The 12,847-nt window shown below is 46.2% G+C and overlaps 2 protein-coding genes across 2 annotated transcripts; both read right to left on the reverse strand.

Moving 5' to 3' along the window:
* Positions 1 to 226: 226 nt before the first annotated feature.
* Positions 227 to 808, reverse strand: LOC127347797 (uncharacterized mitochondrial protein AtMg00810-like). Its single transcript, XM_051373947.1, has one exon. The coding sequence runs from the start codon at positions 806 to 808 to the stop codon at positions 227 to 229; it is 582 nt and encodes a 193-aa protein (XP_051229907.1).
* A 1,949-nt stretch (positions 809 to 2,757) lies between these two features.
* Positions 2,758 to 4,456, reverse strand: LOC139830207 (uncharacterized). Its single transcript, XM_071818215.1, has 2 exons — positions 3,136 to 4,456; positions 2,758 to 2,899 (listed from the first exon to the last, which is right to left on the reverse strand). The coding sequence occupies exons 1-2, from the start codon at positions 4,454 to 4,456 to the stop codon at positions 2,862 to 2,864; spliced, it is 1,359 nt and encodes a 452-aa protein (XP_071674316.1). The 3' UTR covers positions 2,758 to 2,861.
* Positions 4,457 to 12,847: the final 8,391 nt, after the last annotated feature.

Consider the following 12,847-nt stretch of genomic DNA (forward strand, 5'->3'; position numbering starts at 1 on the left):
AGGCCTTTTGTCATGATGTCGACATGCGATGCGAAGATGGCACATGAAGAACTCGGATCTGCCCAAGAGACACCTTTTCACGAACAAAGTGTATGTCGATCTCGATGTGCTTGGTACGGCGATGCTGAACCGGGTTCGATGCCATGTAGACAGTGCTGACATTGTCGCAAAACACCACAGTAGCGGTAGTCAGAGGATGATGAAGCTCGCCAAGTAGCTGTCGAATCTAACAACACTCGGCAACAGCGTGAGCAACTGCACGATACTCGGCCTCGGCACTAGAACGAGAGACTGTCGTTTGTCGTTTAGACGACCAAGAAACCAAGTTGTCACCAAGATACACACAGTAGCCAGAAGTAGAGCGGTGAGTATCAGGACATCCAGCCCAATCAGCATCCGAGTAAGCGGTGAGTGAAGACGTAGAAGACCGCGAGAGATGCATGCTGAGATCCAGGGTTCCCTTGAGATAGCGGAGAATCCTTTTCACCAGGCTGAGATGCGGCTCACGAGGTGCATGCATATAGAGGCATGCCTGCTGAACTGCATGAGCAATGTCCGGATGAGTTAAGGTAAGATACTGCAAAGCACCAGCATAGCTCCTGTACTCCGTCGGATCAGCAAGAAGTGGACCATCCTCGGCAGAAAGCTTGCACTTGACATCAATAGGAGTGGCAGACGGGTGGCAGTCTGTCATACCGGCTCGCTGAAGAAGCTCGAGAGCATACTGACGTTGAGAGAGGACCATGCCAGCCGATGTCCGAGTAAGAGCAATGCCAAGGAAGAAGGAGAGAGCACCGAGGTCTGTCATGGCAAACTAGGCGTGAAGCTGCGTCGTGAGGCGCTGGAGGAGCTGGTCAGTAGAAGCAGTGATCACAATATCATCCACATACAGGAGGATGTAGGCGAGCTCGGAGCCACTCTTGTAGATGAAGAGAGAGACATCCGACTTGGAGGCGACGAAGCCAAGACGATGAGCGAAGAGGGCAAACCGCTGGTACCACGCCCTGGGGGCCTGTTTAAGTCCATAGAGGGACTTATGTAGATGACACACATAGTCGGGGCAGCGAGTGTCGACAAAGCCCGGCGGCTGCTGACAGTAAACCTCCTCGTCAAGATTGCCATGGAGGAAAGCGTTCTTGACGTCGAGCTGGTGGATCGGCCAGGAGCGAGAGACTGCAATGCTGAGGACGATGCGGATCGTGGCGGGTTTGACGACGGGACTAAAAGTCTCGTCAAAGTCGATGCCCGGCTGCTGAGAAAATCCATGAACCACCCATCGAGCCTTATGGCGAGCAAGACTTCCATCGGAGTGAAACTTATGCTTGAAAATCCACTTCCCTGAAACAACATTAGCACGAGCAGGACGTGGGACAAGAGACCAAGTCCCATTAGTAACCAATGCATCAAATTCATCCTGCATGGCACGACGCCAGTGTGGGTCATGTAAAGCTCCCCGGTATGTTTTAGGAATAGGGGAAGGAAGTGAATGAGAGACAGTAAGGTTGAGTTTGTCTATGGGCTGAAAGAGACCGTGTTTGGCACGAGTGACCATGGTATGAGTGTTGGAGGGAGAAGGTGGACGATGCACATTGACTGGAAGATGTGAGACAGCAGCGTCGGTGGGAATGGAGCGAGTTGTCGCTGGTGGCAGCGAGGCGGGAGACGGCCCAGCGGAGTGCGGTCCAGGCGAAGGCGGCCCAGGGGATGGAGAGGTGGGCCGGATGGGTGTGACTGCAGGCGGACTGCCGGGTGGGGTCGCTGGCGGGCTGCTGGCTGAGTCGGGTTGGCGGGCGGCATGCATAGCGGGCGCTGCATGAGATGGACGTGGAGCACCAGAAGGGGGCGCGGTGTGTGTAGCGGCAAGATCAAGCAAGAAATCAAGCGATTCAGCGGGATCATCGGAGTTGTGTGAGATAGTAGAGAAGGGAAAAACATGCTCGTCGAAGACAACGTGGCGGGATAGGATGACACGACGAGTTTGGAGATCAAGGCATCGATAGCCTTTGTGGTTGCTCGGGTAACCGAGGAAGACACAAGCGACGAACCGAGGAGAAAGTTTGTGGGAGGCGGTGGCCGACTGGTTGGGGTAGCATAGACAGCCAAAGACGCGAAGAGCGCCGTAGTCGGGGGCAGCGTCATGTAGGCGAATATAGGGAATTGCAAAGCCTATGGATTGGGATGGGCGAATATTGACTAAGTGTGTGGCTGTAGCTACGGCTTCGGCCCAATATTCGGGTAGCATGGAGGACTGAAAGAGGAGGGTTCGGGTGGCGTCGTTTATAGTGCAGATTGCACGTTCCGCCTTGCCATTTTGGGGTGAGGTGTATGGGCAAGAGAGGCGAAGACGAATGCCATGAGAGGTGAGAAAGGTGGTGACGGCGGAGTTGAGAAACTCGGTTCCATTATCAGCTTGCATGGCCACAACGGGGCGAGAAAATTGTGTACGTGCATAGGCAATGAAGGCGATAAGTGTATCAGCAGTGTCGGATTTGTGGCGTAGAGGAAAAGTCCACATGAAGTGAGAGAAATCATCGACAATGACAAGGTAATATTTGAAACCAGAGATACTTAAAACAGGAGAGGTCCAAAGATCACAATGTATTAACTGAAATGGTTCAACACTTATCGAGGTAGACCTACTGAAGGGAAAACGCACATGCTTGCCAAGTTGGCATGCATGACAAACATGTGTGGCTGCTTTATTACATGGAATAAAAGAATTCTTATGGAGGTGCAACATAAAGTCGCGCCCCGGATGACCTAAACGACGGTGCCATAGCTCGGTGGAGGTGGTAGTGGCGATGAGTCCATGAGCGAAGTGGTTGATGATCGATGATGGAAACACGTAGAGGTCGCCGTGGCTACTGCAGCGAAGGATCACGTCCTTGGTGCGAAGGTCCTTAATAGAAAAACCAAACGGGTCAAATTCAATGGAACAAAGGTTGTCAATAGTGAAACGACGTATAGAGATGAGATTTTTCACAAGGTTAGGAACAAGTAGGACATTTTTAAGGAAGAGACTGCGAGCGGAAGCAGGTATAGATGCATGACCAGTATGAGAGATGGGCAAGGTAGAACCATTGCCCACCGTGACAAAGGAAGGAAAAGAAGTGGAGGTTAGATGTTGGAGCATACCGGGGTCGGAGGCCATGTGTGCGGTCGCTCCGGAGTCCATGACCCACTCACCAGCGTGTGAAGGGGTGGCTGCATTGTTCAGGGCGGCCATGAGCGCGGAGCAGTCCCATGCCGGAGAGGTGCCGTTGTTGTTGCCGTTGATGTAGCCGGGGATCGGTGGTGGGTTGGTGCCGAAGGCCTGGCCATGGAGCGGTGCCAGGGACGTGAAGGCCTGGGCAGGAGGCATGGCAAAGGGCCGGGGACCAAGGAGGCCAGCCCCGGCGCTAGGCCGCGGTGCGGAGGCACGAGGTGCATGGGGCGGAGGAGCCTGCATCTGCTGGGCTTGGCCAGTGTAGGGGTTGAAGCACACCCAAGGGCCGACGGGGGCAGGGGTGCCGCGACCAGCACCATCGGTCCGGTTCCCGCTGTAGTTTCCTCCACCGCCGCCGTTCTTCTTCTTCTTGCAGTAGTTCCCGCCGCCGCCAGTCTTGCCGCCGGAGGACCCGCTGCCAGAGGAGTTGCCTCCGTTGTTGTTGAAGCCGTAGGAGGGGTTGGAGGCGCCGTAGAGGGTAGTCTGGGCGCCCACCCTGTGAGAGTTGGCTAGCTGCGTCTCGCGAAGGGTGAGGAGCGAGCGAGTCTGGGCGAAGGAGGGCAGCGGGTTCTGCATGGTGACGATGGTGGTGATGTCGGCGAAGCGCGGGTTGAGGCCGCGGAGGCAGTTGAGGACGAGGACCTGATCGGTGACCGGAGAGCCGACATCACGCAGAGCATCAGAGAGGGCCTTGAGGAGGTGGCAGTAGGCGGTAATGGAGAGGTCGCCTTGGACCATGGCGCGGAATTCCGCGTCGAGATGCACGGTGCGGGTCATCTGGTTGTCGAGGAAGAGATTGGTGATGAGCAGCCAGGCCTCCTGCGCCGTCTGCTCCTCCCCCATGATGATGTCGAGGATCTCATCGGAGATGGACCCGTATAGCCACGAGCGGACGATGTAGTCGTCGCGGATCCACTCGGCGGTGCGGACGGCAGGCGCGATGGCGTTGACGTGGTGAAGGAGGTCGTATTTGCCGAGGAGGACGCGCACCAACATGCGCCACTTGGTGAAGTTGGACTTCTGCAGATCGAGGGTGATCGGGACGTGCGTGCGCACACTGGCGACATGAGCGGCATGGGACGGGGCGTGTACGACGCCGGCCGTAGAGCTCTCGGCCGCAGGCATGGTGCTGTTGGTGAGGGCGCCGGAGGTGGCGTCGGTGAGGACGCCGGAGGTGGCGCTGGTGAGAGTGCCGGAGGTGGCGTCGGTGAGGGCACCGGAGGTGGCGTCGGTGTGAGTTGGGGTGGTCATGGCTGAGATCGGATCGTAGATCGGAATCTGATACCAAGCAAACGAGAATTGTTTTGGGAAACGCCGCACTTGGGGCGATCACGTTGAACCATTATATATGGGTACAGTCTTGGGTTACACGTTAGATCTAAACAAGATCAGAACCGAATCAATCTAGAGATATCGGTTGTTAACCTACCATATATGGTTACAATACAAAAGGCATACGTTAACAAAAAGAGGCAATGTGAAATAAAAGGCAGAATCTGTCAAAACAGAACAGTCCATAAAGACGAATTTTTCTGGGGCACTTAACTTTCTCAGATGAAAATGCTCAAAACTAATGAAAGTTGCGTACATATCTGAGAATCACTCACGTAAATTGGCAGATTTTTCTGAGTTACCTACAGAGAACCCTGCCCAAATTCGTGACAGTAAGAAATCTGTTTCTGCGCAGAAATCCAAATCTAGTATCAACCTTCTATTAGAGACTTCACTTGGCACAACAATGCAATAAAATAAAGATAAGGAGAGGTTGCTACAGTAGTAACAACTTCCAAGACTCAAATATAAAAAAAAGTTGCTGTAGTAAAATAAACACATGGGTTATCTCCCAAGAAGTGTTTTCTTTATAGCCATTAAGATGGGCTCAGTAACTTTAATGATGCACTCGCAAGAAATAAGAGTTGAAGAAAAAGAGAGCATCAAAAAGCAAGTATGAAACAAATTTAATCCTAACCCACTTCCTATGAAAAGGAATCTTGTAAATAAACAAATTCATGAAGAACAAAGTGACAAGCATAGGAAGATAAAACACGGGTAACTTCAAGATTCTCAACATAAAGAGGGGAAACTTAATATTATTAAGATGCATATAACCATGTTTCCCTCTCTCATAATAACTTTCAGTAGTATCATGAACAAACTCAACAATATAACTATCACATAAAGCATTCTTATCATGAGTCTCATGCATAAAATAATTACTGCTCCCAACATAAGCATAGTCATTCTTATTAATTGTAGTGGGAGCAAATTCAACAAGGTAGCTATCATTATCACCATAATCATCAAATATAGGAGGCATAGTATAATCATAATTAATTTTCTCCTCAATAGTAGGTGGCACCAAAATACCACTATCACTATAATCATCATAAATGGGAGGCAAAGTATCATCAAAGTAAATTTTCTCCTCAATGCTTGGGGGACTAAAAATATCATGCTCATCAAAACCAGCTTCCCCAAGCTTAGATTTTTCCATAGCATTATCAACAATGGTGTTCATACTAATAACATTGCTACTAGCATGCAAATAAGGTTCCATAGGTTTTTAAATTTTCGCATCAAACAATCCATGTCTTAACTCAGGAAATGGATTAAAAAGCTCACTCTTATTTTCCATTATGTCTAATTAACTAGTGAAAAACAAGAAACAAAAAGATGCAATTGCAGGATCTAAAGGAAATAGCTTCGAGCACTCACACACCGGCAACAATGCTAGGAAATAGCTTAGTAGTCGGAGGATGTGAATACCTTTTACCTTACCTCCCCGGCAACGGCGCCAGAAAATAGCTTAGTTGCCGGGGTCCGGAGTGTGAGTGCCTTTTACCTTTCCTCCCCGGCAACGGCGCCAGAAAATAGCTTGCTGTCTACTGTTGGCTTCTTTTCCTGTAGACAGTGTTGGGCCTCCAAGAGCAGAGGTTTGTAGAACAGCAGCAAGTTTTCCCTTAAGTGAATCACCCAAGGTTTATCGAACTTAGGGAGGAAGAGGTCAAAGATATCCCTCTCAAGCAACCCTGCAATCACGATACAAGAAGTCTCTTGTGTCCCCAACACACCTAATACACTTGTCAGATGTATAGGTGCACTAGTTCGGCGAAGAAATAGTGAAATACAAGTAATATGGATGGATATGAGTGGTAATAGCAATCTGAAATAAATATGGCAGCAAGCAAACATGCGGTAAAACATTAAATAAACAGAGATTCGATGTTCGGAAACAAGGCCTAGGGATCATACTTTCACTAGTGGACACTCTCAACATTGATCACATAACTGAAACTACTCTATACTCTCTTGTTGGATAACAAACACCATTCATTGTGTAGGGCTACAAGAGCACCACAATGCCGGAGTTAACAAGCTCCACAACATTTGATGTTCATATTTAAGTAACCTTAGAGTGCATGATAGACCGTTGCAATTATACCGAGTACTAACATAGCATACACACTGTCAACAATAGCTATGAAAGGAGAAATAGATCGCATCAATACTATTATAGTAATAGTTAACTCCATAATCTACAAGAGATTACAATCATAACCTATGCCAAGTACTACATGATGCACAAACTGTCAACATTACATCATGGAGGAGGAATATACTACTTTAATAACATCACTAGAGTAGCACATAGATGATATTCAACTAGATCACAAAGAGAGAGATGAACCACATAGCTACGGTAGAGCCCTCAGCCTCGGGGGAGAACTACTCCCTCCTCATCATAGGAGATAGCAGCGGCGATGAAGATGATGGCGGTGGTGTCGATGGAGATGCCTTTCGGGGGCACTTCCCCGTCCCGGCGGCGTGCCGGAACAGAGACTTCTGTCCCCCGAATCTTGGCTTCGCGATGGCGGCGGCTCTGGAACTTTTCTCGTATCGTGGCTTATTCCTTTAGGGTTTTCGCGACGGAGGCTTTAAGTAGGCGGAAGGGCAGCCTCGGAGGGGCCCTGGTGGGGCCACACAATAGGGGGGCGCGCCCCACCCCTTGGCCGCGCCGCCCTGGCGTGTGGGGCCCCCTGGCTCCCCTCTGGTCTCTCTCCGGTGTTCTAGAAGCTTCGTGGAAAAATAAGATACTGGGCGTTGATTTCGTCCAATTCCGAGAATATTTCCTTACTAGGATTTCTGAAACCAAAAACAGCAGAAAACAGGCGGCACTTCGGCATCTTGTTAATAGGTTAGTTCCGGAAAATGCATAATAATGACATAAAGTGTGTATAAAACATGTGTGTATCATCATAAAAGTAGCATGGAACATAAGAAATTATAGATACGTTGGAGACGTATCAGCCTCCATGGCTCTTTTCACTTTTAGGGGCAACATCCTAATATGACGACACACTTTTTGGTACAAATAACTCATAATGAATGAAACATGATGTATAAAATTGTATGCCTCTGCCAGTGTAGCAGGATGTGCAATGATCTAGCGTAACATGGGTAAACCTCACATCAGCTGTATAGAATCATGCAAAGCAATATATAAATGATAAATGACAACAAGTCATGTAATGTAAAATGGAAGTTGCATGGCAATATATCTCGGAACAGCTATGGAAATGTTGTGGTAGGTAGGTATGGTGGCTGTTTTGAGGAAGATGTATGGCTTATGTGTAGGAGAACAAGAGAAAGTCCTCCCACGGGTTTGGATGTACTGGCGAAGTATGCACAATTCTCAATGTGAGCAAAAGGAAATGCACAGTACCAAAGAGGCTAGCAAATTTGGATGGTGGAAGTGCCAAATACTGTAGCTTAACATTAGTCAAAAAGAACTCACAAGCTTATTGCAAACATCTAGCAGGTTCAACATTAAGAGCATGATTAAAATTTACTCCAAGGAGGGCTGTTCACGGTGGCACAAGTACCCCGCTAGCTCCCTCGACCTTCAGCACAACTTAGTTATTACGATGAATTCTCAGACATGGAAAGCTATCAAGTCCAACTACACCTTCAACTATTTAAATAGAGTTTGTAGTACGGCACAAGCTTAAAGACAACAATCCACTACTAAATTTAACTTATTTATCCAGCAAGCTTTACCATCTAAATACCTCAAAACGTTTGCAAAGAATCAAGTTATCAAAGCTCAATGATCTACAAGTATTTCATTATACACTACCACATGCAACATTTTCTGTTTCTAACCATATAACAATTAACGAAGCAGTTTCAACCTTCGCCATGAACATTAAGAATAAAGCTAAGAACATATGTGTTCATACGCAACAGCGGAGCGTGTCTCTCTCCCACACAATGAATGCTAGGATCCAATTTTATTCAAATAAAAAAAAACAAGAACATACAGACGCTCCAAGTAAAGCACATAAGATGTGATGGAATAAAAATATAGTTTCACTAGAGGTGACCTGATAATTTGTCGATGAAGAAGGGGATGCCTTGGGCATCCCTAAGCTTAGATGCTTGAGTCTTCTTGAAATATGCAGGGATGAACCACGGGGGCATCCCCAAGCTTAGAGCTTACACTGTCCTTGATCATATTGTATCATCCTCCTCTCTTGATCCTTGAAAACTTCCTCCACACCAAACTCAAAACAAACTCATTAGAGGGTTAGTGCATAATCAAAAATTCACATGTTCAGAGGTGACATAATAATTCTTAACACTTCTGGACATTGCACAAAGCTACTGAAAGTTAATGGAATAAAGAAATCCATCAGCAAAACAGGCAATGCGAAATAAAAGGCAGAATCTATCAAAACAGAACAGTCTGTAAAGACGAATTTTTCTGGGACACTAAACTTGCTTAGATGAAAATGCTCAAATTTAGTGATGCGTACATATCTGAGGATCACTCACGTAAATTGGCAGATTTTTCTAAGTTACCTACAGAGAATACTACTCAAATTCGTGACAGCAAGAAATCAGTTTCTGCGCAGTAATCCAAATCTAGTATGAACCTTACTATCAAAGACTTTACTTGGCACAACAATTCAATAAAATAAAGATAAGGAGATGTTGCTACAGTAGTAACAACTTCCAAGACTCAAATATAAAACAAAAGTGCAGAATTAAAATCATGGGTTGTCTCCCATAAGCGCTTTTCTTTAACGCCTTTCAGCTAGGCGCAGAAAGTGTGAATCAAGTATTATCAAGAGATGAAGCATCAACAGCGGGGTTTGGAGTTTTCTCCACTATGCATTGTATCTTATCTATGTAAGTTTCAGAGGCTCCTTTTTCATTACTCTTAGGCTTGCTATTCTCATCAAACAAATTTTCAGGAACAAGCCAAGCGTAGTTATTTTCTAGAGCTTCATGCATTCCTAGGAGCTTACTAGGTATTGGTACTTTAATCTCCCCACCATCATCAACATTATTAGTGTACCTTATTCTATCCATGTCCATCTTTTCAAGTGTTCTTTTAAAATCGGTGAACAAACCAAGCCTCTTATGCTTAATAAAAACTTTTCTAGCTTCTTTAGCTATATCTTCAAATTCTCTAACTAGTACTTTTAAAACAAAATCTCTCTTTTCTCCCATCTCCATATCAGAAAGTGTAAGAAACATATGTTGTATTATGGGATTGAGATTAACAAATCTAGTTTCCAACATGTGTACTAAACAGGCAGAAGCACTTTCATAAGTAGGAGCAACTTTTAATAATGGTATATCTTCAAAATCTTCATCCATACTAATATGGGTGAAAAATTCTTCTATATTATCTCTTCCAATGATAGACCCTTGCCCTACCGGTACATTTTTAAGAGTGAACTTAGGAGGAAACATGATGAAATAAAATAAAGTAAATGCAAGTAACTAATTTTTTTGTGTTTTTAATATAGGGAACGCAAACAAGATAGTAAATAAAGTAAAACAAGTAACTAATTTTTTTTATTTTGATATGATGAACAAACAAAGCAGTAAATAAAATAAAGTAAAGCAAGACAAAAACAAAGTAAAGAGATTGGAAGTGGGAGACTCCCCTTGCAGCGTGTCTTGATCTCCCCGGCAACGGCGCCAGAAATTTAGCTTGACACGCGTACAGCACGCGACCGTTGGGAACCCCAAGTGGAAGGTGTGATGCGTACAGTAGTAAGTTTCCCTCAGTAAGAAACCAAGGTTTATCGAACCAGTAGGAGTCAAGAAGCACGTTGAAGGTTGTTGGTGGCGGAGTGTAGTGCGGCGCAACACCAGGGATTCCGGCGCCAACGTGGAACCTGCACAACACAACCAAAATACTTTGTCCCAACGTAACAGTGAGGTTGTCAATCTCACCGGCTTGCTGTAACAAAGGATTAGATGTATAGTGTGGATGATGATTTTTGCAAAGAACAGTAAGAACAAGTATTGCAGTAGATTGTATTCGATGTAAAGAATGGACCGGGGTCCACAGTTTACTAGTGGTGTCTCTCCGATAAGAAATAGCATGTTGGGTGAACAAATTACAGTTGGGCAATTGACAAATAAGGAGCGCATGACAATGCACATACATATCATGATGAGTAGTGTGAAATTCAATTGGGCATTACGACAAAGTACATAGACCGCTATCCAGCATGCATCTATGCCTAAAAAGTCCACCTTCAGGTTAGCGTCCGCACCCCTTCCAGTATTAAGTTGCAAACAACAGACAATTGCATTAAGTATGGTGCGTAATGTAATCAAAACAAATATCCTTAGACAAAGCATTGATGTTTTATCCCTAGTGGCAACAGCACATCCACAACCTTAGGGGTTGCTGTCACTCCCCCATATTTAATGGAGACATGAACCCACTATCGAGCATAAATACTCCCTCTTGGAGTTACAAGTATCAACTTGGCCAGAGCCTCTACTAGCAACGGAGAGCATGCAAGATCTTAAACAACAAATATATGATAGATTGATAATCAACATAACATAGTATTCCATATTCATCGGATCCCAACAAACGCAACATGTAGCATTACAGATAGATGATCTTGATCATGTTAGGCAGCTCACAAGATCAGACAATGATAGCACAATGAGGAGAAGACGACCATCTAGCTACTGCTATGGACCCATAGTCCAGGGGTGAACTACTCACACATCAATCTGGAGGCGATCATGGCGATGAAGAGTCCTCCGGGAGATGATTCCCCTCTCCGGCAGGGTGCCGGAGGCGATCTCCTGAATCCCCCGAGATGGGATTGGCGGCGGCGGCTGATACTTCTCCGACGTATCGATAATTTCTTATGTTCCATGCCACATTATTGATGATATCTACATGTTTTATGCATACTTTATGTCATATTTATGCATTTTCCGGCACTAACCTATTAACGAGATGCCGAAGAGCAAGTTGTTGTTTTCTGCTGTTTTTGGTTTCAGAAATCCTAGTAAGGAAATATTCTCGGAATTGGACGAAATCAATGCCCAGGGGCCTATTTTCACACGAAGCTTCCAGAAGACCGAAGGAGTCACGAAGTGGGGCCACGAGGTGGCGACACAGCAGGGCGGCGCGGCCTGGCCCTTGGCCGCGCCGGCCTGGCGTGTGGGGCCCTCGTGTGGCCCCCTGACCTATCTCCTCCGCCTACTTAAAGCTTTCGTCGCGAAACCCCTAGTACCGAGAGCCACGATACGGAAAACCTTCCAGAGACGCCGCCGCCGCCAATCCCATCTCGGGGGATTCAGGAGATCGCCTTCGGCACCCTGCCGGAGAGGGGAATCATCTCCCGGAGGACTCTTCACCGCCATGGTCGCCTCCGGAGTGATGAGTGAGTAGTTCACCCCTGGACTATGGGTCCATAGCAGTAGCTAGATGCTCGTCTTCTCCTAATTGTGCTATCATTGTTGGATCTTGTGAGCTGCCTAACATGATCAAGATCATCTATCTGTAATGCTATATGTTGTGTTTGTTGGGATCCGATGGATAGAGAATACTATGTTATGTTGATTATCAATCTATTACCTATGTGTTGTTTATGATCTTGCATGCTCTCCGTTATTAGTAGAGGCTCTGGCCAAGTTTTTGCTAGTAACTCCAAGAGGGAGTATTTATGCTCGATAGTGGGTTCATGCCTCCATTAAATGCAGGACGGTGACGAGAAAGTTCTAAGGTTGTGGATGTGCTGTTGCCACAAGGGATAAAAAATCGATGCTATGAACGAGGATGTAGTTATTGATTAAATTACGCACCAAACTTAATGCAATTGTCTGTTGTTTGCAACTTAATCTTTGGAAGGGGTTAGGATTATAACACGAAGGTGGACTTTTTAGGCATAGATGCATCTTTGGATAGCGGTCTATGTACTTTGTCGTAATGCCCAATTAAATCTCACTATACTCATCATATCATGTATGTGCATGGTCATGCCCTCTTTATTTGTCAATTGCCCAACTGTAATTTGTTCACCCAACATGCTATTTATCTTATGGGAGAGACACCTCTAGTGAACTGTGGACCCCGGTCCATTCTTTTAATCGAATACAATCTACTGCAATACTTGTTCTACTGTTTTCTGCAAACAATCATCATCCACACTATACATCTAATCCTTTGTTACAGCAAGCCGGTGAGATTGACAACCTCACGGTTTCGTTGGGGCAAAGTACTTTGGTTGTGTTGTGCAGGTTCCACGTTGGCGCCGGAATCCCTGGTGTTGCGCCGCACTACATCTCGCCGCCATCAACCTTCGACGTGCT

This window comes from Lolium perenne, chromosome 4, assembly GCF_019359855.2.
Source record: "Lolium perenne isolate Kyuss_39 chromosome 4, Kyuss_2.0, whole genome shotgun sequence".
Taxonomy (NCBI): domain Eukaryota; kingdom Viridiplantae; phylum Streptophyta; class Magnoliopsida; order Poales; family Poaceae; genus Lolium; species Lolium perenne.